Source organism: Camellia sinensis, chromosome 7 (genome assembly GCF_055761805.1).
Source record: "Camellia sinensis isolate YWXY chromosome 7, ASM5576180v1, whole genome shotgun sequence".
Classification (NCBI taxonomy): domain Eukaryota; kingdom Viridiplantae; phylum Streptophyta; class Magnoliopsida; order Ericales; family Theaceae; genus Camellia; species Camellia sinensis.
This window is the reverse complement of record NC_138967.1, coordinates 175,560,730-175,586,015: the sequence shown is the minus strand read 5'-3', so window position 1 is coordinate 175,586,015 and position 25,286 is coordinate 175,560,730. Positions and strand designations below refer to the sequence as shown.

The 25,286-nt window shown below is 30.7% G+C and overlaps 1 protein-coding gene across 3 annotated transcripts; it reads right to left on the bottom strand.

Annotated features, from left to right (window-relative positions):
• Window positions 1-458: 458 nt before the first annotated feature.
• On the bottom strand, window positions 459-15,848 carry LOC114267167 (uncharacterized). 3 transcript variants are annotated; one of them, XM_082879922.1, is made up of 17 exons: window positions 15,576-15,830; window positions 15,271-15,394; window positions 13,534-13,616; window positions 13,188-13,286; window positions 12,553-12,902; window positions 9,102-9,214; window positions 8,911-8,967; window positions 7,607-7,702; window positions 7,459-7,529; window positions 6,340-6,382; window positions 6,070-6,150; window positions 5,923-5,982; window positions 4,188-4,238; window positions 3,327-3,424; window positions 3,166-3,220; window positions 2,272-2,316; window positions 459-1,417 (listed from the first exon to the last, which is right to left on the bottom strand). In XM_082879922.1, the coding sequence occupies exons 1-17, from the start codon at window positions 15,617-15,619 to the stop codon at window positions 1,034-1,036; spliced, it is 1,854 nt and encodes a 617-aa protein (XP_082736048.1). In that variant the 5' UTR covers window positions 15,620-15,830; the 3' UTR covers window positions 459-1,033. The 3 variants fall into 3 exon arrangements, with proteins under 3 accessions (XP_082736048.1, XP_082736050.1, XP_082736049.1); XM_082879924.1 differs by having other exon boundaries at window positions 12,553-13,018; window positions 15,576-15,747; XM_082879923.1 differs by lacking the exon at window positions 13,188-13,286 and having other exon boundaries at window positions 15,576-15,848.
• Window positions 15,849-25,286: the final 9,438 nt, after the last annotated feature.

The following is a 25,286-nucleotide window of genomic DNA, read 5'->3' as shown; positions in this document are numbered from 1 at the left end:
GACACCAAATGAATTTATCCCAGACCACCGACTATTAAGTACGCTTGCTAAGGATTCTCCTCTCCATCACATGAATGGAGGATCTTGAGGTCTATAATGCCACGTAAGAAGTCACATCGGATATGAAGAATTGATAAAATATTCCAGTATCCATTCAAGGCATTATGCAATAAATTTTAGTAGGATCCTTAAAGTTAAGAAGAAAATACTCAGCATAATTTCAAATAATTATATAAATTTTTATATAATTATTTCAAATTCATCATTATAAAATTATTTAATTTAATTTTAAACTTCATATATAAATTATCAAATTAAATATAAATTTGAGTTATTCTCATTGAATAACTAAGGTCAATTGTATGCATTTGAAATTCACATCTATCCAAACCAACCCTTAGTTTCTAATATTATGTATTCATCATGAAGAAACACCAAATTATTAAATAGACAAAAAGAAAAAAAAACTGAATCACATAGAAAATTCGGCAAAAATGTTGTCACATCAAAGGCACATACATTAACCTTGAGGCAAAATAAAACAATTATCCAGCAGCATTGAAACTATAACTGTACAATAAAAGACTCTTCTTGAGCTTGAGCCACAGCACAACAGATAGGGATTTGTAGAGTGGCTTCAGGGTTCAGTCCCCCTCCCCCCTCTAGGCGGAAAACGTTTTCTTACGCTGGGTTGCAACTTTAAAAGTTATGTGCTAGTACTGGTGGGGTAGTAGAGGTGGTGTGAAAAGCAGTGATGGTAGGGTTTCGTCCAAACAAGCTTGTTTTCCGTTGACTTCACTTTTTTATCGTACCAAACGCAAAAAAAGTGCAAAAAATATTTTTGGTCCAAACAAACAAAACATTATGTAACCAGGAAACAGGAGTTCATCACCTCCTTAAATTTGTCAGCTTAAAATTGAAGTCACAGCAACAAAGACCAGCCAACACTTTAACTACTCGGTTCCAAAATCTACTCTACCCACGACTCAACTTCCAACCGCCACACGACATAAATTCAAAGCACTCATGACTTTCATCTTGACAATGTCTCTAACATTTCTTCTTTCACCTTAACAAGTTTCTCCTCCTCAAAGGCCTTCCTTTTCTTTCCAGAGGAACGTGTAGTATTATCAACCTCGACAACCCCATTTCTTATGGGAAGTGGTTCATCCACCTCATTATCTAACCGCCAACTATGATAAATTTCCTGCTGATCACCATAATGGGGCAGCATTGGCTCTCCTGCTGCGGGTAGCAGGTGATTAAATCTCATTTCCCCATTGACCTTGCCTTTCCGTTCCAATAGTATTGGGTCTGGACTTATTATGGTGCCCAGAATGCTCTTGTCGGGGCCTAGGCCCAAGATGATTTTGGCATTTGTCAGTGTTGATAAAGCCATGGCAAAAGCTGATCTGACCTAAAGAAGCAATAACAAGAAAAAATAGATTCAGTGGACTTTTATGTTCCAGTGTCGATTAAACTTGGGGTGCAGCTAGAGAGCTCAAAACAGATGAATTGATAAAACTTTAAACTGATTAAGTCATAACACCAAAATGTGCCTCCCGAGCACACTTCTAAGAGATAAGTGAAATAAACAAAACAAACAAATAACAGCTCTAACAGGTCCTTGTCCATATGTCTTCAGCATTTCTCTTCCTCCCTGGCACACAAAAAAAGGAATCCCCTCTTCAAATAGCATGGGATAACTTGTTTGGCTCTAGGCATGTAAGCTAGTGTTTGGTTTACTGAAATGAACGAGAAACGAAATGATTATACCATCAGAATGTCCATTCTCATGTTTCTTTCACTAAAAAAATGAGTGAAAATGCATTGCAAATGAAATGGTCATCTAATAGAAATACTAAGAAATGACCATTCCATTCCAGTAAACCAAACGATACCCAAAGGTAACAAAATAAAGTAAAAGCCTCTCTCTCTCTCTCTCTCTTCCCTTTTTTTTTTTTCTTTTCCCTCCACAATTCCAAGATCCAAACACAACATGGACAATATATCTCACACTAGAAGAGCCATAAAGGACATTATATCTCACACTTGCCACCCTTTTTGAACCATTTCAAATTTGTTTCCATAACAAATATTAGAACATCATGAATCCAAATCAAATACTGAACAAATAACTCACATCTACAACAAATCCAATGATCAGACGTCAAGGTATACACCAAGTTCCCAGATAACCCACAAAAATTATTCACACTCTCAAGTAAGAGAAAAAACAGAGACAGAACAATGAAATCGAGGAGATCAAACCTGGAAAAAGCTAAATGACTTATTCCCCATCTCATTTTCCAGCGCCTGTTATCAACACACAAAAAAGAACTCCAGTCAACAACCTGAAAAGGATTATTGTTTTAAGGGGGCAAGGGTCACCCAGATCCATATTTTGTATCTCATGCAACTCTGACTGCAATGAGCAGCAAAAATATTCCGGCTGCACAGATTATAAGAGGCATAGCTCCAAATTCTCTTGAAGACTATTTGGCCATGTTTGTTTGGGCAGACTAATTAGGTAAGATTAACATTCCTAGAGCTATTAGTCCTAGAATTATCAATCCCTTTGGATTGTGTATCATATATCATGTATGGATTTGTCCATGTTTTTTTTTTTTTTTTGGATAAATAAATAATCAGATTTTATTAGATAGCTTCAAAGCGATGCAAAGAATACAAAAATAGGGATTGGTCCATGATTATGAAGAGAGATTATAAAAAGGATTGACAAAATCCTATCAGTTTTGTAATTTAGCCAATTAGTCTGAATCTCTTCTTAGTCCCCCGTTTTGTATCCCACTCTCGCTCTTCGGATTCAATAGTACCCCATGGGGAGGATATCATGTCTAGATAGTATTAGCCCAGACCCCAATTTTCTTAACCAAACATAAAATTATATATTTTGTTGCACTATTAGTCCAATCCCAAGGTCACGTCCGTCCAAACAAACATGATCTTTGGGTGTTCCAGATAAGTTCTAACGTGCAGCTAGCCAACCAATTGCAACCCGCTCAAGATTGAACCAGATCAATAATAACAAATAAAAGGACATTCATTCCAGCTAGAACAACACCCCAGTGTCTGGGTTCTATGATCCCCCAAACAGTTCCTGCAAAAAATGAAAACACAAAACTAGCAAATTCTCAAGACAACCTGTGGCTGTGGTTCCTCAATGGCGATAAGAAATGGACTTTCTTCAACCAAAAACCTAGAAAGGGCAGCAAAATCAAGGATCAAATTATCAAAATCGACAACCTAACTCAATATCAGAAGGTAAAACACGGTACTATTTGTTGCTCCTGAAAAATATTTACCCTTTGTTACTCTTCAAGAAGAAGGTGCCTGCCCCATCGCAAGACAAACCAATGTCGAATGTGTTAAATTTGCATCCGTAAATATCGAAAAATTTAACCTAGCTTCCAAAAATAACCCATCATCAGTAAGAACATAGAAATCAATAAATTTACCAATGTCCTAAATGCAAAATTGCCAACCAATCAAACTGAAAACCCAATGATTAGGCTAAACAAAAGCAAGCCATGGCCCATATTACATTTGCCCTTGCCATGTGTGCAAAAAGCCATTTTCTATTGCACATCATGTTGCGTCTCCAGCAACATCCAAATGAATGGAGAGCAAGGAAGAACAATAACTTATCCATTATCAAGGGATACATCTGACCCATGTAGCTCTTTCCTTTGGCTATAACACTTAGAAGTCAGCTTATTTTTGTCTTTTCTATTTTTTTTTTTTTTTTCAATTGTGAGTCAAAATTTTCCACATTTTAGGTCCATCTCAACTAGATGATTCTAAAAATTAAAAATATTGAGTCAATTTCGAAAAAAGTTAAAAGATGCAACTAAGCTAAATTATATATAAATATATATATATAATAAAAAAATTAAAAAAAGCTTAATGAGCTTATTTTTGTCTTCTCTATACTTTAAAAAAAACATTTTTTTTTTATTTTTAGGATCGGTTAGTCGAGATATCTAAAATGTAAATAAATTTGACATAATTTAAAATTAAAAAAAAGTTCACAGACAAAAATAAGCCGAACTAAAAAAATTTGGACTTCAACAAGAATTTCATTTTCACATGGCCATACGATGAAAATATGAATCACTACAGGAGATGTGAAAGAATACACAGTATAGTGTCTGGGGAAAACATACCAAAAGGACTCCCAAATTATGTTCTGGAGAAACTTGCTGCTCACGGACACTCTGTATAATGAAATGTACCATTTGGAAAATTCACAAATCATGCAAAAGGAAAGAAAATTAATCAAAGTTTAATAAAAAGACAGTTCATATTAACCATAGCTTAATAAACACAACATTTACTTCGAAGCAATACGAAGAATGAATAATCGATATCTTGAACAACGCCCACCCCATTCCAATAGCCAAGCACATAGGTCGAGTTACTCTTCTGATATCAGTGGACCATGCCTAAATCATCAGTGTAACACCTCTAGACCCACATTGTTTAATATTATCCACTTTGGGCTAGGCCCGCACTGCTTTAAAATGCATTGAACAATGAAGGTCCAAAGCTCACACTTCACCAAGCAATGTGGGACAAGTATATGGACTTGCAATCTTCATGTCACTTCATCCATATTGGCCCCAAGCCTTGGGAGTTTTGGCTCTTGGATCGGCATCATGACAATCAGGTTCAGAATTCATAACCTAAATGTACATCTCAGCCACCAGTGTTTACAATAGACATGGATCATGCATAGCCCATTAATCCTGTAGCTTAATTTTATACACGTGTATGAAAAATAAAAAGACATTGATAAATACCCGTCCAAACTTTTTGACTAGTACGTATCATAGTTTTAAGGGTAATAGAAAGCATTAGCCAACCCACAGAAATATTGGCAAGGATAATTTGGATATGTAAAATGGTGTATTGATAAGTTAAAAATACATGTACATATATATAAGTTAATGTTAAGTCACCAATTGTGCCAAAAGCTTAATTTGTTAGGAAATGGGCCCAACCATGTATTTTAAGCTATCTAACACCCCCCTCACGTGCAATCCCGTCTTGCACGAGGAGAGACAAACAAAGAACCAAACAGAAGAAGTAAACAACCAAACAGAAAATAAGAAACCAAACGGGGACCATAACACCAAATGTCAACGGAGGCACTCGAACCCAAGACCTCTCTAAATCTGAGCTATACCACGTTAAGTCATCAATTGTCCCAAAAGCTTAAACCTATTAGGAAATGGGCATTGTTGTATATCAAGCTATCTAACAGTTAACATATGATCCTATGATATATTGAGATTACTACCATTTTTTGAAACATACAAGTGAATAAAGACCAGTTATATAAATTGACAAAACAACAGTTAGAAGCTGTGCATTATCTGTCTAATATGAGTAAAATTCCACTAACCCTCAAGTTAAAAGGACAGATAAATGATTCTTTAAGGATTTGATGCAAAGATACCCCTACTCCATTTTGGATATGTCATAGACATCCAAACGTGACCATGCAGATAGTTTAAGAAAAGTATCTTTAAAGAATGGGATCATAACATAATAAAATGGGACTTCCAAACATGAAAGTAACAGAAATAAAATTGGGATCATAATAAATTTTAAAAAATACCTTTTGACCTAGGACATGGGATCATAACATAATTAAAGAATGATAATATGGGAAACTGATGATTAAACTCTTTGAATTTTCAAACTGACATATAAAATGGGACTTCCAAACATGAAAGTAACACAAATAAAATTGGATGGAGGGAGTAGACTCCTATAATTCTTTTGTTTTGGTATGTCTTTCTGTCCATTTCAGAGTGCCAACCAGGATGAAACTTGTATGATCTGATTCATAGATCATAACATTTGACAGGCTAAAACTTATTCTAATTCAATTACCTGCATCATTGCTATGAGCATCACAAGGAGCGCATACGAACCAATTCCACCAGTATACACCTGTATATTTTTAGGACTCTAAAATTAGGCAAATCAAAAGGAAAAGTTTGTAGGAAAACTAATCACAACAAGTAAATGAATCCACACCTCATTTAACTCTCTTTGTTGCAGAAAAATTTTCAAGATCAAATACAATGGCTGTAATGGGGGCCACTTAGATATGGCATCCTGAAAGAGAATCACATGTATATTAAAAATTGCAGGAACCATATAGAAAGAACTCATGCATATCCAACGTAAGTGAGAATTTTACTGTATATGTGAGAAACTTATCAACTATATGTGCATAGATATACATATGTCTACATATATCAGCCATGAGAATATTATAGTGCAAGAAGAGACTTCAGAACAAACCTTTATGAACTCAGCAGCTTTTGGTCCATTTTGCACATCAAAACTGACAAAAAAGATGCAACACATATACGATAAGATAAACACTCAATATTTTAATTTGTATCTACTCAAGAAAACAGATTAAAAAGCAGTAAGGTGAATGAAGAAATAGCCTAGCAGGTTGGCTAAAATCTTCCTAAGTTACATGTCATACAAGAAATCATGGGGATGATATTTGTTGTAACCATAAATACTCAGTTAACCCTTTGAAGTATTTATACATCCAATCAATTTGGTGCATACAAGAATGTAATGACAACAAAGTTTTGTGTTCAAAAATTAAAAAACAAATGAATAAAATCAAAACTCCTATTAGGGATAATTAGCAGTAGGTCCTATGGAATAGACTTATTACTCATAAGTACATAGTGAAATATTTTTACATATTTGCCCATCGTTTTGATCATGAGAAAATTTTGAAACCTTTTAGATGTATGTTTTTTGTTTTTAGAATGATCATTTGGTACTAGTAATGATATTGATAAATTAAAAAAGTAATAAATGAGTGAGACATCTTGGCTTTTGTTTGTTAGTTTTGAATTGTTTTTAGTTTATTTGTGTTTGTTTGTATTGAAATATGATGTAGAAAGTGTAAGTAGTAGAAATATATTTTTTAAAGATATATTTATAGTGATAAATTTATCATTGAAAGTTGGAACAAGACTAATTGATGAATAAAGGTTACAGATAAAAATATAAAAACAGAAATTATATTTTGATAAGACTTGTAGAAAAACAATTTTAACATCTCAAGAACAAAATGATGGTAAAAAAATAAAGTTTATATCAAAGAAGACCACCATAGAATCATCTCAAATTAACTCATTACTGAGTTGATGACCAGAAAATGTTCTAGATCTGACTATTTTACCACGTCTGACCATAAAAATCTTATTTTTTACTGTCCAAAGGTGATGGTAGTCCAAATGCTTCCCATTTACTTCCTACCTGGATAAAGGTACCAACTTGCCTAGTTAGTAAAGTAAATAGGCAGCATAAATGCAAACACACTCATGAATATTGCATTGACTATTGAAAAATTTGATGAAAATAGAAGTGGAAAATTTTAGATTCTTGAACCTTATATGAAATGAAACACCACTTCTCTTCTCTATAAACTTAACGATCGGCACAGGTAGCTTTGCAATCGCCTGACAAGTTACACAAAATATATGCTTGATAGGAATTGTTGATAATAATAAATTTTTAATTGTCAAATAAGGCACACCTCTATCTGCTTTGCGATGCCTCTTTGAGATAGGGCCCCAGTAAAGGCTTGAAAGCCAATTTGCACAGTAATAAAATCTGACCCCAGAATCACAACCTACAGTTTGGCAATTAGGTTGCTAGCTTGAGTGATTTAATCATTAAATTTTTCCATCTACAAAATCAGTTCACACCTCAATATTCCAGAACTAGATAAGAACAAGAAGAAAATCATCTGTGCAAGTAATAATAAAAAAAATCCTAATAGTCAAAGGAAAATTCATCTGAAAAGTATGGATAAATCGTAGATTAGGTCAGCAAGAAAAAGTTCACTTTCTGTATAAACAAAATTAAGCTTGACATCATGAGTTCATGACAAAGAAAAAGATGTTCCCCAGTGCAATTAAGCATCTTCAGTCACAGACATCTCCATAAAGTGATATCCTACAACCTGGAGTTGTCAACAGCTTATGCCACACAGTCTTCACTGAAAATTACAGAAGTTTTCCAATGCCACTTATAGCCCAATGATCTCAAATGAAGGAACATGGAAACATGTTCGAATTATGCTCGCATTAGCCTAACCTCCACTGGCATTTTATGTACTTATTCTAATGATGTTACTTTGATCCTTCAGACTTTTTTTTCCATTTTTTTTTTTAAATGGACAGCATTGTTTGATACCTTCTAATCCACCTAGAGACATGCTCCATATTAAGATACAGGGGCAAAATTAGATCCTAATCACTTCAAAGTGCATCAACACAAATGAAAGTTCATAAGAGAGAGAGAGAGAGAGAGAGAGAACACTTTTCTCTCAAATAGTTTGAAGATTCCTTAAACCAAAATGGTCCAGCCAGGTCAAATTACACAGATTGGCATGTGCCATCCTCTGCTAGCATAAAAACCATCTGAGATTGATCATCATTTTATGTGCATTATTATATCGGGAAAAAAACTGACCAATTCTGTTGACAAGAAAAACTGACACCAATTCTGTCCAAGCAAGTATATATCAGGAACAATCACTTGCACAAAATGCTTACACTCGGTTCCAGTTCTCTACATTTCTGTCTTTCCAACAATCAATTGCAAGCATTTTCAAGTAGTGATGAGTTCAAATTGCATGACTTTATAAACAAAGCACATTTTAAACTTTAACATGACCGAGACGAGCTAATCTTGCTCACAAGTAACAACAATGGAAAATTCATGACTGAAGAAGAAACACAATACCAATGACCATCTACAAGCATGGGATCATAGATTCTTGCAGGTGATACAATGAATATTCATAAAACAACTAGGAGTAAGGAATTAACTTACATCAATTACACTAGTCGGACAATAAAATCCTTTCTTGAACGACCCAAAAACCTCTACCTGTAAGCAAAATTACTCTTACAAACCATACTTCCGAAAAATATGCACACACACATTTATATATTTATATTTACAAGCGTATGTGGGTATAATTGCGTGCATATGAGCGCGCGCGCGCACACACAGAGAGAGACCTTGCATTTGGGCCATATATATCTGATAACATCAAAGACACATTCTACTGCTGCATTTCGTGATGCTTGCTCTTCTCGAGTTGGTGAAAGAAAATCACAGAAATCCAGTGTCTCTGTAACACCCACAATCAGCCAATGACAATAAACTTCTAATGCCATATTAATAAACACAATCAAATTAAAATCACAGTAGATTCATTTACCTCATTCTTAATAAATAGAGGTCTAAGTGGATAACCACAGGCCAAAACCATCTTCATGTGGTTAATCACATTAAATTTCACTGATTTGGTTTATTCACAATCAGTGAAATTGTAATTAACTCAGTGAAATTTCACTAATTCGACATATTCCATATCAGTGAAACTTCATTGGAGTGAAACAAGTTTCACTAAAATCAGTGAAAATTGTAATTCACTCAGTTAAATTTCACAAAGTGATTGCTATGAAGAAAATTTAAATCAAAATATAATACATATACAGATAGATTCAACTCCCCAAAATCATCAAAAACACATGACAACTTCTAAAATCCTCAATTCAAAACATAATTGGTGTGTTTGGTTTGGTTTTAGGAGATAAATTTTCAAAAAAAATCTTGAGGAAAGAGTTTAAATTTTTTTTGGTTTGTTTGGTTGTATATTTTGGAAATAGTTTTGGAGTATGAGAGTTTGGGATGATTTGATATTTTGTTGTAGTTGAGTAAATGTGTGTGAGAAAAAAAGTGATTGAGAAGGAGAAAGAAGAGAGAAAAAGTGATTAATTGATGTGTAGGAGAGAGAGTGATTTTGGAAAAAAAATTCCAACCAAACAAAATTTTGGAAATTTTTTTCAAAAATTGTGTTTTGAGAGTTAAACCAAACAAAGCCAATAATCCTCATTTTGATTGAATCCAAACTTCATGAAGTATAAATTGGACCAAAATACAAGGACGTTATGTTAAAGGGTTAATTACACTTAGTACCCCTATACATTTATCAAAATCTCACTTTAACGCGTTCACTTTCAATTGTAAAAATCAACCCCCTACACTTTTCAGTCAAATTGCAATCTCACCCTTCCATCCGTCTAACGTTAACAAAGTTGACAAAACTTGTCGTTTAAAGCATCTGTGATATTTTTGCTGTCTTGTTAGCCCCTTTATACTTTTATTAAAATTTCACCTTATTCCTTACACTTTCACCAAAGTCTCACTTTAGTCCCTCCACTTACAATTTCCATTAGTTTTATTAACGGTAGGACGATGGAAGGGTGAAATTAGAACTTGATTTAAAACATAGTGGCTGACTGTAGCAATTGAAAAGATAAAGTGCAAGGGTAGTCAGTGTAATTTATGTTAAAACATAAAACCTTTATGTCCAATTCTAATCAAAATACGAAAACAATTGGAGTAATTCTATTTCCACATGCCATTTGCTCTCTATGCACACACTTACAAAAATGGTTTACCTTTTATTTTACTCATTCCACACATCAAATATTCCAAATATATCCCTAAGACATAATATGTACATACATCAACATAAAAACCCAAAACATTATGTATACATGCCACACAAAATATAAACCTACACCACACCCCTAAACATAAACTTAAACTGTGCCCTACACACTGCATTTTCCGACACTCTCCAGCAATATTCCAGCAACTTCAACATTCTGCAACATTTTCTAAGGAAAGCCAAACCAAACCAAGCCTTAAGTCTCATCAAATGGGGTCGGCTACATGAATCCTTCTTCTCCACGCGGCCCTATCAAAGGCCATTTCATTAGTCAAATTAAGTAGATTCATATATCTATTTATAACGCTAGTCAACGTTAATCTAGGCCTACTCCGTCCCCTAATACTTCCATCTATCGTTACAGTATCGCATCTCTTCACTACTGCCTCTGTTTGTCTCCGTTGAATATGACCAAACCATCTCAAACGATTTTCTCTCAACTTATCTTCTATCGGTGCTACTCCTACCCATTCCCGAATACACTCATTCCTAATCCTGTCCTGTCTAGTCTTACCACACATCCACCTTAGCATCCTCATCTCAGCCACACTCATCTTATCTACATGTTGTTTCTTGGTTGCCCAACACTCCATCCCATACAACATAGCTGGTCTAATAGCCGTTCTATAGAACTTACCTTTTAGTCTAGTGGGTATTCGTTTATCGCACAATACTCCAGACGCACTTCTCCACATACACCATCCCGCCTTAATCCTATGCGCCACATCTGCATCAATCTCTCCCGCTGTTGTGATAATCGACCCTAAATAACGAAAATGTTCACTCTTAGGCAGTTCTTAGTTCTCAATCTTCACTTCTCCTCTACTTTCAATTTTCTAAGGTATGCAATTTTCAAAAATCAACAATTTTCAGTTATTATTTTACTATTATTCTGCATAAACTGTGTTATTGTTTTATTATTTAAGTTATTCGTTTCATATTGTTTGAGGAAGAGAATGAAAACCATTGGAACTGGTTATCCGAATAAATTTAAAAAATTCGGCAATCAACAACCGAATAAACAATAATTTTCGGTTCTGTATTTCCAAATAAAATATAAATTTTCGACATACAGCTACCGAACGAAGAAAAATCTTTAGGTTTTGTACTTCCAAATTATATTCATATTTTTTAATCTATTTTTTTGAACCATTTATATATTTTCTGTTCTATAGTTCAGAACTAATTACATATTATTTGGTTATGTATTTCTGAATGATTTTTTTTTTTTTCATCCTCTTTGTTTACATATTTTTGGCCTGATGCGTGTATTTTTTTTTAAAGAATGTGTACTGAGAATTTTCATGTTGAAAAGGCATCTACTATGAAAACCTAGTTTTAAGGTTTGTTGTGTCTATTGATGTCCATATTAATCATTTAATAAAATTGTAAAAAAAATTAATTCATTAACACCCCATTTGGATTGGAATTTGGGTGATTTGGAGAGAGAAAAAAGAAAAAAAATAAGTGCATTTCTTTAGGACCATATCACTCGTTATTGGATACATAAAGAGGCGAGAAATGAGCTGAAATGAAGAGAAGAAACTCATTTCTCTCATAACCTTTATTTTGAATCTTTTCAGAAAATTGAGAGAGAAAAGAAACCAACTAAATGCTATATTATTATAACACCAAAATCACTCTTTCAAATATAGAAGAAATAAAAAAGGCAGACTCTTATAAATGTTAATTTGGTAAAATAATATAATATCATTTCTTTTCTTTTCTTTTCTTTTCTTTTGTATAGATTAACCAAAAAATAAGATAAAAGAGAAATCAATATTATTTCTTTTATTTTCTCTCATATTATCCAAATGAGACAAATCAATTTTTTTTCTTCTATAACTTAAATAACATTTCCTTTCTTTTCTCTCCTAAATTACCAAATATAGAATAATTATGTGCACAAAAAAGAGTAACTGGTGTGTGAAACAGAGAACAAATATTACCTTTATGGAGCTGAATCATAGGGCTCTTGAACCGACAATTCACCCTAAACAAACCTCCCTCAACCGTCCTCTCCAGTTCCGGAACCGGCATGGTTGTCGCTGCCGGCGTCGAAATTAAATCAGCAATGTCACAGACGTCAAGGGGAAAGTACTCATCGGTTTTTGGCGACAAGCGCTGAGTCGTAGAGAGAGAAATCTCGTTGCGTAACACAACATAGGGTTCGGAATTCACAGATTGAGGAGTCAGTAGCGGTTGTAGTGGCAGTGGTGGTGGTTGGCCAATGGGTGAAGCGGCAGCAGCGGAGGTGGAGGCGGAGGCGGAGAAGGCGTCGACTTCCATTGTCAATGGCCTGTGAATTGTACATACAAGAATTTGATAGTTATGCTGTGGTCTACCAAATATGTTCCGATGATGACAAGAAATAAGCCGACTACAGTAGACTTGAAAAGAGCACGCACACGAGACCTAAGGAAAGGAAAAAATACTATCACCAAGTATGATTTGTTCCCTAGTTCTTCTCATCAATTTATGTACAACATTTTCCCAACTAAATTTAGAATTCAAACTCTTAGTGGAAGTTTGAAATCCCAACTTTCTCAAAATGCCTATGAGAAACATTGCTAGTAATAGTTACATCTTATTGTGGCCGCCATAACATGTAAGCTTCCAAAGAGGCCTCTCATGCTCAAAATCTTCAACTACTTGCTGTTTGCATGACTCAGGATCTGTGCATCTATATGTACATCAAAATTGTATTTCATCAGATATTTTACATAAGAAAAATGCTAGAAATCCCAAAAGTTTTACCAAATTTTCTACCAAATATTTCATATGGGTGTGGGACCCATAGAAATTTAATAAAACTTTTAGGATCTCTAGCATTACTCTTCACATAAACCAATGAAGAAGATGAAATAACATAAACAGCAAAGATATAAAACTGCAAGAAGAGAAGTATAAGTCATTGATCAAGAACTCACTTATGATTAGCTGTCAGAGGCTGATTATCAGGTTGTTGTGATACTTGCAAGCCACCATTACGGGTCCACTTATTTTCAAAAGGCTGATGCACAAGAAAATAATTTCAACCAACAAGAATATAAACATGAGTCCCTATAAGTGTTAACACCAAGTTACTATGAAGAGAAACATGCCATACTTCACTGACATTATACATAATTACATATTACATCAAAAAAATAAATAAAATGGGTAAATTACATTGACCTCCCCTAAAGATTGAAAAAAATACAAGAAGCCCCATAATTTTAGCATAATTATATTGACCTCCTTTTTAGTATGACTAAAGTGACCAAAACTAATACATATAGCGTGAAAACACAAAGATAAACAAAATAAAGTATATATTTTAGTATAAAAAACGTGACAATGTCATTTTTCTATCTATATGACTACCATATTACTATAAAAGATGGGGTGTTAAGACCATGTTTGTTTTGAGAGATGAAGGGATTGGTTTAGTAATGAGGTGGGTCCACAAAAATCATGTTTATTTTGGAAAATTGATGTGGGATTAAGAGTCTCATGAGACTATAAAACCCCTCTAATGAAGGGGCTAGCAATCCCATAGGTGAGATGGTATTGAAATCTAATACCATGAGATTGGAGGTAAAAAGATTATTTTGCCCCTCACTTTACAAAAACAATAAAGTCACATTCTATATAACAAAGACTTTTACGTAATTTCATAGATTTAGGCCTCGTTTGGCAAGTAGTTGTTTTAGCTTAAAAGCCAAAAAGTTACTAAACAAACTAAAAAGCCTATAACCTATACCAAAAAGTCAAAGATTCTCTTTTCTCTCTACTTTTTACACATCTTTTCGTAAAAAGTCAAAAAATCACCCCAAACATACTAGTTTTTTTACCTCATATTTTAGTTAAAAAGCCAAAAAGTTACTAAAATAGCTTGTTCCCAAACAAGGCCTTAATCTCAACCAACTAATATCTCTCTCTATATAGTGCACAAATGTAATTTATCTTATATCTAAAACCTAATATCACCTATAATCTCCTCAATCAATCTCACCGTACTAACAATCGCCTCCCTCAAACAAACGGGCCTAAATCTCCGTTTGGATGGAGGGGTTTGGTGAGAAAAAAACTCACGCCAAAGTTGTGTTTTATTTCTCACCAAAAGTTGTGAGATTTGGTGAAAAAAGAAATGGATTTGATGAAACTTTTTTTAAATACCAAAATTACCCTATGGTGGAAGAAGTTGGAAAAATAGCTTTTTTTTTCAAGATTATTTTGGTAAAATGGAATAAAATATCTTTTTTTTCTTTTCTCTTATTTATTCTATCAAGATAAGTGAGGAACCATATTCTTTTCTCTTCTATTCATCCAAACAAACAAACGCAATGGTGAGAAACCATAATCATTTATTTTTTTCTCTTCTATTCATCCAAACAAACCCAATGGTGAGACACCATAATCATTTATTTTTTTCTCTTCTATTCATCCAAACAAACCCAATGGTGAGAAACCATAATCATTTCTTTTCTTTTCTCACCTTGCGATCTGTTTATCCAAACGGAGTGTAAGTGAATTAAAACTTTAACAAGCTCAATGTAATTATGTCAAACTTGTGGGGCTTATTATATTTTCATCATCAAACTTCAAGGTAAGTTAGCATAATTCACCCAAATAAAAATGTACCAGTTCTAATACATAGCAACAAATTCAGGGAAAGAAAGAACCTTGAAGTGGTTCTGTTTGGATCCAAAATCATTGCCCTGAACGCCAAATCCAACAGGATTGGGCATTTGCTGCTGTTGTTGTTGAGCTACATGACGAAACTTACACTGCTCACCATACTGACATCTAGAAAAATAAATAAAATTAAAGAATAAGAAGAGGCATAGATTGATTCTGAAATTGAAAAATAAAATAAAATACTGTTTATCAGTATGAAACCCTAATGCAATTTCGAAGAATTTTTTTTTAAATAAATAAATAAATAACGAGAAGCCATAGAAGAGGACGGTGAAGATAAATGGCGTACCTTCCACTCTGAAAATTTCTACAGAGTTTTTTCTTCGGAGGCATATTCTTAAAATCTACTCTCTCTCTCTCTCTCTCTCTCTCTCTCGCTCGCTCGCTAACTTCTCAGCTCAAATAGCTTTGAATGAGAGATTACAGAGAAGCAAACATTTGATCAGGCGGTGCAAAAGAGCGTTAAATTTGTTAAAATTGTATCAATTTATATTGTAAATTTTTTTAAAATTGTACCAATATCTGTATTAATTTACACCGTATTATTTATTCATTGTGGAATAGTTTTTAAAATATAAATTAGGGTAAATTATAAATATACTTTTTGAGGTTTGTTCAAAATATAAATTGCTCTTCATATTTTGAAAAAGGGCAAATTACATATACACCCCTCGAGGTTTGGCTAAATTACAGATGTCCCCCTGAGGTTTCAGAAATTACGAATTCCCCCCTGAATGCTATATTTGCATAAGAAATTAGGGGGTAATTTGTTATGAAATATAAACCTCAGGGGGCAAATTGTTATGAAAATACAAACCTCAGGGGGCGGGATGTAATTTCTGAAACCTCAGGGGGGTATCTGTAATTTAGTCAAACCTCGAGGGGTGTATATGTAATTTGCCCGGGAAAAAATTATACCTTGGCTGGCTATAAACCTCAGGGAGGGTAAATGATTGAACAACAGAGGTATTAATGTATTACTCAAAACCCTCAAGGATTCAATGTAATTTGTCAAAATATATCTTTCCTCTTTTCAAATCATCAATCATCAAAAGTAGGGTGTGCGGTACATTCGCACAGTTCAAAAATAAAATTATAATTTTAATGGCAGTGGTTTAGAGTGGATTGATATATTAAGAGGATGTTTGGGGTGTTTAAATAGTATTTTTATCTTTTTAGATTAAAAAAATAAAGAAAAAAAATATAGATATTTGGATTAATTTTTTAATTTTTTATGAAAAATTATGTATTTAAAAATTATGTATTTAAAAATTATATAAATAAGTGTATAGGAGAAGTTAGTGAAGTAGCATGTACAGTCGGGCAGAGCAGTGGTCTGATTAGGAGATAGGAAATTGTTGCCACCTTTTCAGGCTTGAATTGGATTGTGTTGTTTGGCCTGTGTGGGTCTACCATGGGTCCCGTTTTGCTAATCGAATCGTACTATATATAGAATTTGTCGACTACTATATACTTGTAAAAAATCACATTGATCGGCTATCGATAGCTATCTGATCCTGTTAGTTTTTTTTGTCAACCGTTAACTATAATACCATCCATTTTTTATACAAAACTGATTTACTCATGTAGTTATCTATATCTAATTAACGTGATTTTTTACAAGTATATAGTACTCGACGAGTTCTACACATTGAACGGTTTGGATTATCAAAAATGGACCCGTAGTGGCCCCCACTGGCCCAACATTACCCTTCAACGTAATGAATATATATACTTAATTTTCTTTTTTGTTCCTTTGACCGACCAATAAATGCACTTCCATCAATTCAGTACCAGTCACGTTAACTAGTTGGTTTGTATTAAAATGTTGTGTAAATTAATTTTTTTATATTTTTAATTTGTAAATATTAATAACTTTTTAAATAATTTTTTGACTTTTTAAATTTTTTTTAAGATGCCAAACCAAGCCTAAAGAATATTCTTAATTAATCATTACGTATTTACATAAAATATAATATTAATTTGTATAATATTTTTCATATATATAATATAAATTGATTTTATATAATATTTATATATATATATATAATTATTAATCTGTAACAAATTTTATACTTAAATTTTTTATTTTTTATTTTGATATTTTATTAATATATATATATATATATATTAATTATAGTGGAGTAAAATGGAGTAATTTTAATAATAAAGGGTATTCTTGAAGTTTACTTAAGTTATAAATTATTCCTGTAGTTTTAAAAATTACATTATGTCTCATAAGGTTTATAATTCATAACAAATAGGTCATTTTATTAATAAATCATTAAATTAATTAACAGTTTTTAATAATATTAAAAATTTATTTCAATTAATAATTTAGATAATTTTATTATTGTATAAGTAAACAGTTATAAATCTCACTTTTTTAATTAATTCTGTTAAATAAAAAATTATGACGGAAAGATATTGGTAATTTTTCAATGGGCAAATTACATATACACCCCTCGAGGTTTGACTAAATTACAGATACCCCCCTGACTAAATTACAGATACCCCCCTGAGGTTTGACTAAATTACCTTTTATCTATATTTTTTTCTCATATATGATATTGCAAAACCTTAGCCCCTAAAGGTGAATTATCAAATTTAGTTCTGTTAAAGAAAAATCGATATATAATGAGATTAACTTGGCCTCATAATAGTAATTAAAACCTCAAGGAGTATTTTAATACAATGAAATTGTCAGTTAAATATTTTAATGTAGCATATGTTGTCAATACTAATTTAATTAAGGATGTCCTATATTTTTGTTAAGTTTTTGTCAATTTCTTAGTATTATTAAAGGAATACAATTCAACCAGTCCATGAATTTGCAATTAGTATAACTCATATTAATATTTAATGCATCTATCTTTTCGTCTTAAAAAAAAAAAAACACACAAAACAAAAATAAAAGAAAAATGACTTAGGCCCCAGCTGGGGGTGTTGGGGGTCGTCCCTGATTGATGCGAAAATAGTTTTTTTTTTTTGGATTTCGGCCAATCACACGCTGCCACGTCACTGGGAGTGGCACTGGAGATCGTCCGTACTGGGGTCTGTAGCATTTTCAAAAATAAAAACAAAAACGTAGGTGCATTCAATCAGCTATAAAAACAAAAAGCAAAACAAAAATAAAAACGTACGTGCATTCAATCAGCTATAAAAACAAAAAGCAAAACAAAAATAAAAACGTACGTGCATTCAATCAGCTATTGTGCTTATATATAGACAAATGTCAAATATATTTTCTCTTCTCTCTTGATTAATAATGCTTCTTTTTTCAGCTTCTATCTCGTTTGTACATTGCATTGTCTCTCTTTATACAAAACATGATTCATTAGGTTTGATTTTAATTGTCTGCATTTAATTTTTTGAAAATTGAGTTATTTATTTTTTACATTTTTTTTGTTTTTAGTAAATATTTTTAAAATTTTAAGTAATTTGTTTTTTTTTTACTTTTTTAGATGTATCTTACTTAGATGTATCTAAAAAGTAAAACATTTACAAAAAAAAAAATAATAAATACACAAGAATATGAAAATGTACTGAATTTTTGTATTTTTTTAATTTTTTTTGATATTTAGTGAATTTTTTAAAGTTTTTTTTTTACAAATATTATATTTTTTGAGTGTATTTATGTTAGGTGTATCTATAAAAAAAAATTACGTAAAACATTAAAAAAATTAAATGAAAAAAAAACTACAAAAAAAAAATCAATTTCCTAACAAGTGAATCCTAAAAAATCAAACCAAGCTGATTGCTTTCTCTATCTTTCTACCTATTTTTCTCTTATGCTTTTGTGGCTGTTTAATAGCAAAGAGAGGGTTTTAGTGATGGAGAGGGCAAAAATATACGTAATTTTTCATTGAAAAAAAAATTATAAAATTTTCAATTTTGATTTATATCAGCACAACAGAAAAATGAATAATATTACTATTAATTGGATATTTTTTGTCAATAAAATTGAAAATAAAAATATAATTGGACATATTTATTGTCTGTATTAACTTAACAAGATATTAATTATTACTATGTCTCCATCTCGTAACTAATTAATAATAATGTCATAAGATATGTTTTGAGTATTTTAATACAGTGAAGTAGTCATTTGAATCTTTTTATGTAACCTATGTTGTCGATACTAATTTAATTAAGGGTGTCCTATATTTTGTTAAGTTTTTGTCAGTTTTTTAGTATTATTAAGATATGAAAGAATGTAATTCGACTAGCCCATGAACTGGCAGTTGGTATAACTCATTTTAATATTTAATGGTATCTATCTTTTCATCTTTAAAAAAAAGAAAGAAAAAAAACAAAGATACCAATCATCTTATAGTGAAATTTACTTGCATTCAATGAGTTATTGTGTTTATATACCGACAAATGTCATATATATTCTCTCCTCTCTTGATTAACAATGCTTCTTTTTTCAGCTTCTATCTCTTTTGTACATTGCATTGTCTCTCTTTATACAAAACATGACTCATTGTGTTTGATTTCAATTTTTTAGATTTAATTTTTTGAAAATTGAATTATTTAATTTTTTGTTTTTAGTGAATATTTTTAAAATTTTAAGAATTTTTTTTTATTGTTTTAGATGTATCTTATTTAGATGTATCTAAAAAGTAAAATATTTATAAAAAAATATTTTAAAAAATTAATAAATACACAATAATATAAAAATGTACTAAATTTTTTGTATTTTTTATATTTTTGGTATTTAGTGATTTTTTCAAGATTTTTTTTACAAATATTATACTTTTTAAGCGTATTCATATTAGGTAAATCTAAAAATTTTAAAAAATATTTACAATATTAAAAAAATTCAATGAAAATAAAAAAATACGAAAAATAAAAAAAAATCAATTTCCTAACAAGTAAATCTTGAAAAATTAAACCAAACAAGCTGATTGCTTTCTCTATCTTTCAACCTATTTTTCTCTTATCCTTTTGTGGTTGTTTAATGGCAAAGAGAGGGTTTTAGTGATAGAGAGGTAACCCTAGGGACGGGTCAAGGATTTGAGGATTTGAGAGGGTAAAAATACATGTAATTTTTCATCGAAAAAAAATATTATAAATTTTTTAATTTTGATTTATATCAGCACACAAAAAAAATGAGTAATATTACTATTAATCGGATATTTTTTGTCAATATAATTGGAAAAAAATATATAATTGGATATATTTATTGTTTGTATTAACTTAACAAGATATTAATTATTAGGGTCAATTACAAATACACCTTCTAAGGTTTGTTTAAAGTACAGATTGCCTCATGTGGTTTGAAAAATTACAAATACCTTCTTGTTAGTATTTTTTATTTAACAGAATTAACTAAAAAAATGAAATTCATAATTGCTTTCATATACAATAATAAAATTACCTAAATTATTAATTAAAACATATTTTTAACATCATTAAAAATTGTTAATTGACTTGATGATTTATTAATAAAATGGACGATTTATTATGAAATTAGAAACCTCAGGGGTGGAATGTAATTTCTAAAACTACAAGGGCGATTCGTATTTAATCAAACCTCAAGAGTATATTTGTAATTTACCCTAATTACTACTATGTCTCCATCATGTAAAGTTAACTATTTTAAAAATATTGTAATCGCCCCTTTTTATAATATATATATATATATATATATATATAAATATCTATAATAAAGTCGATATAAAAATTTTAATTAATATCTTTTTTAATAAATATGATCAAGTAACAAAATCATCTTCTATCTTATTACGCAGCTTAGTTTTGAAAAAAAAATTATAATTGAAAATGCGTGTTTTAGTTAATATAATGATAATCCGTTTCAATAAGCGATATTAAATTTTATTGACTTATTTTAAGAATGTCATGTTGAAATAAGCAATATTTTTATTTCCAGACAATATTCATATTTCTAGAGTATGAACAAACAAAGATGAATGCAAAATAAGGTGCATAAGCAAATTAAAATATGATTTATAAAAAAAAAAATTAAAAAAAAACATAAATGATACATGAACAGAAAATAAGAATAATAACAAATAAAAATAAATAAAAAATATAAGTAATTCTAAACAATATAGAAATATAACAAATAATACAGATAACAAATAGAATATATCAATATTTGATAAAACTCAATTTATAAACTATTTTTAAAATTTTGTAATGTAAATAATTTGAAATGTGTGCACTACTAAAATTTTAGAGTGTGAAGCATTCTAATTTAAAATTATCTTACAAATTACTAATATAATATGCATAATTTTTTAAAAATTTGATGGTGCAACTGCGTACCCACACCATCTAGATCCATCCGTGAATGGTATGAGGTTTATTAGGAAAATAAGTAATTCTCAATGAATAAAAGAGTTACAGGGGGATATGGTGGAAGGGAAAAATATATAGTAGAAAATTTTTAACGAGGAAAATGAGAGCTTCGTTTGGCTTAATTTTTGGATTATGATATAAGTTTTGAGTTATATTTTGAGTTTTAATTTTTTAAAATGAGTTTTAAAAAAAGAAAATTTGTTTGGTTATGAGTTTTGAGTTGTATTTTGAAATTTTTGAGTTTATTTTTTAAAATATTTAATAAAATTCTTAATTTTATTTATTTAGGGAAATTTTTTTCTTGTAAATATACATATATATATTTTTTTAACGTGCGTTGTATTTACTATATTTGTAGGCTTTATTTTTTTAAAATATTTTTAAAATAAAAAAATATTTTTTATTTTAAATATATATATATATATATATATATATTTTTTAATATTTTAATTTTTTTAAAAAAATTTGAATATTTTTTATGTAATTTTTTAAAAAAAATTCTAAATTTTTTTGGATCACCTATATATATATATATCTAAATCATAACAAATTATTTGGCCAATAAATTAAAAAAATATTTTTTTTCAAAAAAATAAAAAAATAATTTTGCAAAACAAAATGATAAAAAAATATATTTTTTGAATTTTTTTAATGGACAAGAGTTTTGAAAAGAGTTTTAAAATGAATTTTGAAAATAGTTTGGTTATAAATTTTAAAAATAATAGAATTCAATTTTAAAAACTTTATTTAGTTATGAATTTTGAAACGAGATGTAATTTTTTTTTATTTAAATCATGATTTGAGTTGAAAACCAAAGACTACCAAGATTTTGATTGAGAGCAAAATGGTAAAGTAATGATTCGTTTGGGAATATGCTAATTTAGTAACTTTTTAGTTATTTGGCTAAAATATGAGTTAAAAAAATTATGTTTGAGATAACTTTTTAACTTTTTACGAAAAGATGTGTAAAAAGTAGAGGAAAAAAAAATATTTGATTTTTTTATATGAATTATTGACTTTTTAATAGCCACTTGCCAATACAGTAGCATACGGGGTGAGGTAGAAGTGACCAGAGGATAAGGAAAATGGCTGGAAATTGAGCAAACAATTTGACAAGATGAATGGTGTAAGGATGGGCAAATGACAAGATGGGAATTAGGACACGGGCGGTGGGAAAGAATTGGGAAAGGGTGGTGAAAAAAGGTAGGGGAATGATTGCAAACATTCGATGATTGTGGTAAAGTTTACGAGAAAAAGAAAAGAGAGAAAAATGAAAATATAGAAAAACGTGCGTTGATTTCACCCTTTCTGTATTTTTTAATTTGAAGAGTTATTTGAAATAATTTAAATAAGTGTATTTTTTATTTTTTATGAAATATGAGTTGAGTTTTATGGTCCCGTTTGGTGTAACTGTTAAACAGCTTATAGATTATAGCTTAACAGATTATAGATTATGACTTTAATCAGAAGTTGTTAATCTGCTTTGTGTAACTGTTGGATTATAGATTTAAGTTGCTGAGTAATGTTTGTTAAATAAGTTGTGAAATAGCTTTTTCAATTAATTTTTATTTTTTGTTTGTCTACATTTCTCATAAAAAATAATAATAATAATCTATAGTCCATTTGAGTCTTTTTCTATTTTTTAAAAAATAAAAAATAAAAAAATTTAAGAGCATAATCATAAATTAACATGTCCACAGCGGAAACTGATAATCAGAAGTAAGGGGTGAGCAGCTTCTCAGAATCAGCTTTTTTGAATTAAAATAAGCTGTTAGAATCAAAAGCTGTTTGAAATAAGTTTAACCAAACAGTCCAAAATAACTTTTTCAAAGCTAAAAACCATAAGTTGGCTCTGAAAAGCTGAAACAAACACCCCCAATGTGATGTAGTAGACAGGTGATGTGACTCAAGGCCTGGTTTAAGGTGTTTTAAAAAAGTAAAAAAGTTATAAAAAAGTAAAAAAGTTATCATTATTCACAAATTAAAAATATTAAAAAATTAATATACATAATATTTTAATCAAACAAAATTTACACAATTTCTGGGGGCTGAATTGACCCTTTAGTACCGTGTGAGGGAAAAAAAAAAGAATTACATATATAAAATCACTAAGTTGGACGAAAATGTTGGGCCCGTGGAGGCCCAGCACGGGTCCCGTTTTGATAATCTGAACTGTCGAATATGTAGAACTCGTCCAGAACTATATGCCTGATAAAAATTATGTTGATAAGAAATCGGTAACTACCTAATCAAATCAGTTTTATATAAAAAATGGATGGTGTTATAGTTAACAGTTGACAAGAAAAACTAACACCATAAGATAGCTATTGATATCCAATCAACGTGATTTTTTACAAGTATATAGTATTTGACGAGTTCTACATATTGAACGGTTCCGATTAGCAAAATGGGACTCGTAGTGGGCCCCCATGGGCCAAACAACACCGTCCAATTTATCCCCAAAAAGGAGAGAATCAATCTCCTACCTCTACCCTCTGCTGCGTTGCCCCTTACGCTTCCGTTCGTACGGCTTATTCTATCAATAACTTTTCCTATACACTTATTTATATAATTTTTTAATACACATTTTTTCATAAAATTTTTAAAAGTTAACCCAAACATCCATATTTTTTTCCTCAACTTTTTAGTCCAAAAAGACAAAAAATGCACTTATTTAAGACACCCCAAACAACTCCTAAATAGGATAGTGACTTTTTGACTTTTTTAAGGGATGCCAAACCTAGTCTTAATGTAATTGAAATTTATTTTCAGACAAATTACGCTAACACCCTTTTGAGATTTATTTTTAACACAAATATTTTCTCACGTTCTGAAAATTACATTTTCCTTCTTATAATTTAAACTTTCATTACAATTTAATCATTTTGTTAATCAATTGCTAAGTCAACTAACAAAAAAAAAAAAAATTTAAATGATTATCTTATCCTTATTTGTCAGATATTTCTCACTTGATCTTCTCTCTCTCTCTCTCTCTCTCTCTCTCTCTCTCAAAAAACAAACCAAACCCACCACAACCTCTCTACCATCAACCCTCTGCTACCGAACCCACAACAAACCAAACCCACCCACAACCTTTCCACCATCAACCCTCTATCTCTAAACCCACGATCATCCACCTTGCTCTACCTTTATTGTCACCATCACCCACCCTCCATTGAGATCAACATAAACTTTACAACAAAATTCATTATTTAATGCTCACACCAAAACATTTTTTTAAAAAAAATTCCTAGATAAGTAAAGAAAATCTGTAAGAAGTTACAAAAATTCATTCAATACATATATTATTATACTATTAACCATTTAGCTAATGCTATGGTACACAAGCTTTTGTGGTGTTAATTATCACAAATATTATAATTAGATCATTTTTAGTCAAAACTAAAAAAAAATAGTTATAATCAAACACCACATAAGGTATAATCAAATGAGTCCAAATCCTCTCCTTGGATCTTCTCTACTTGGCTCCCTGCTTGGTGGGCCATTGGGCCCAATTTTAATAATTCAAACCGTTTACATTTTAGAATTTGTCGAGTATGTCATACCTGTAAAAAGTCAAGTTGATCGGATATCGGAAACCACGTGTTCGGATCATCAAACTAAAAATCATTTTATTAAACAATAAAAATTACTTAATATTTATTAATATTTA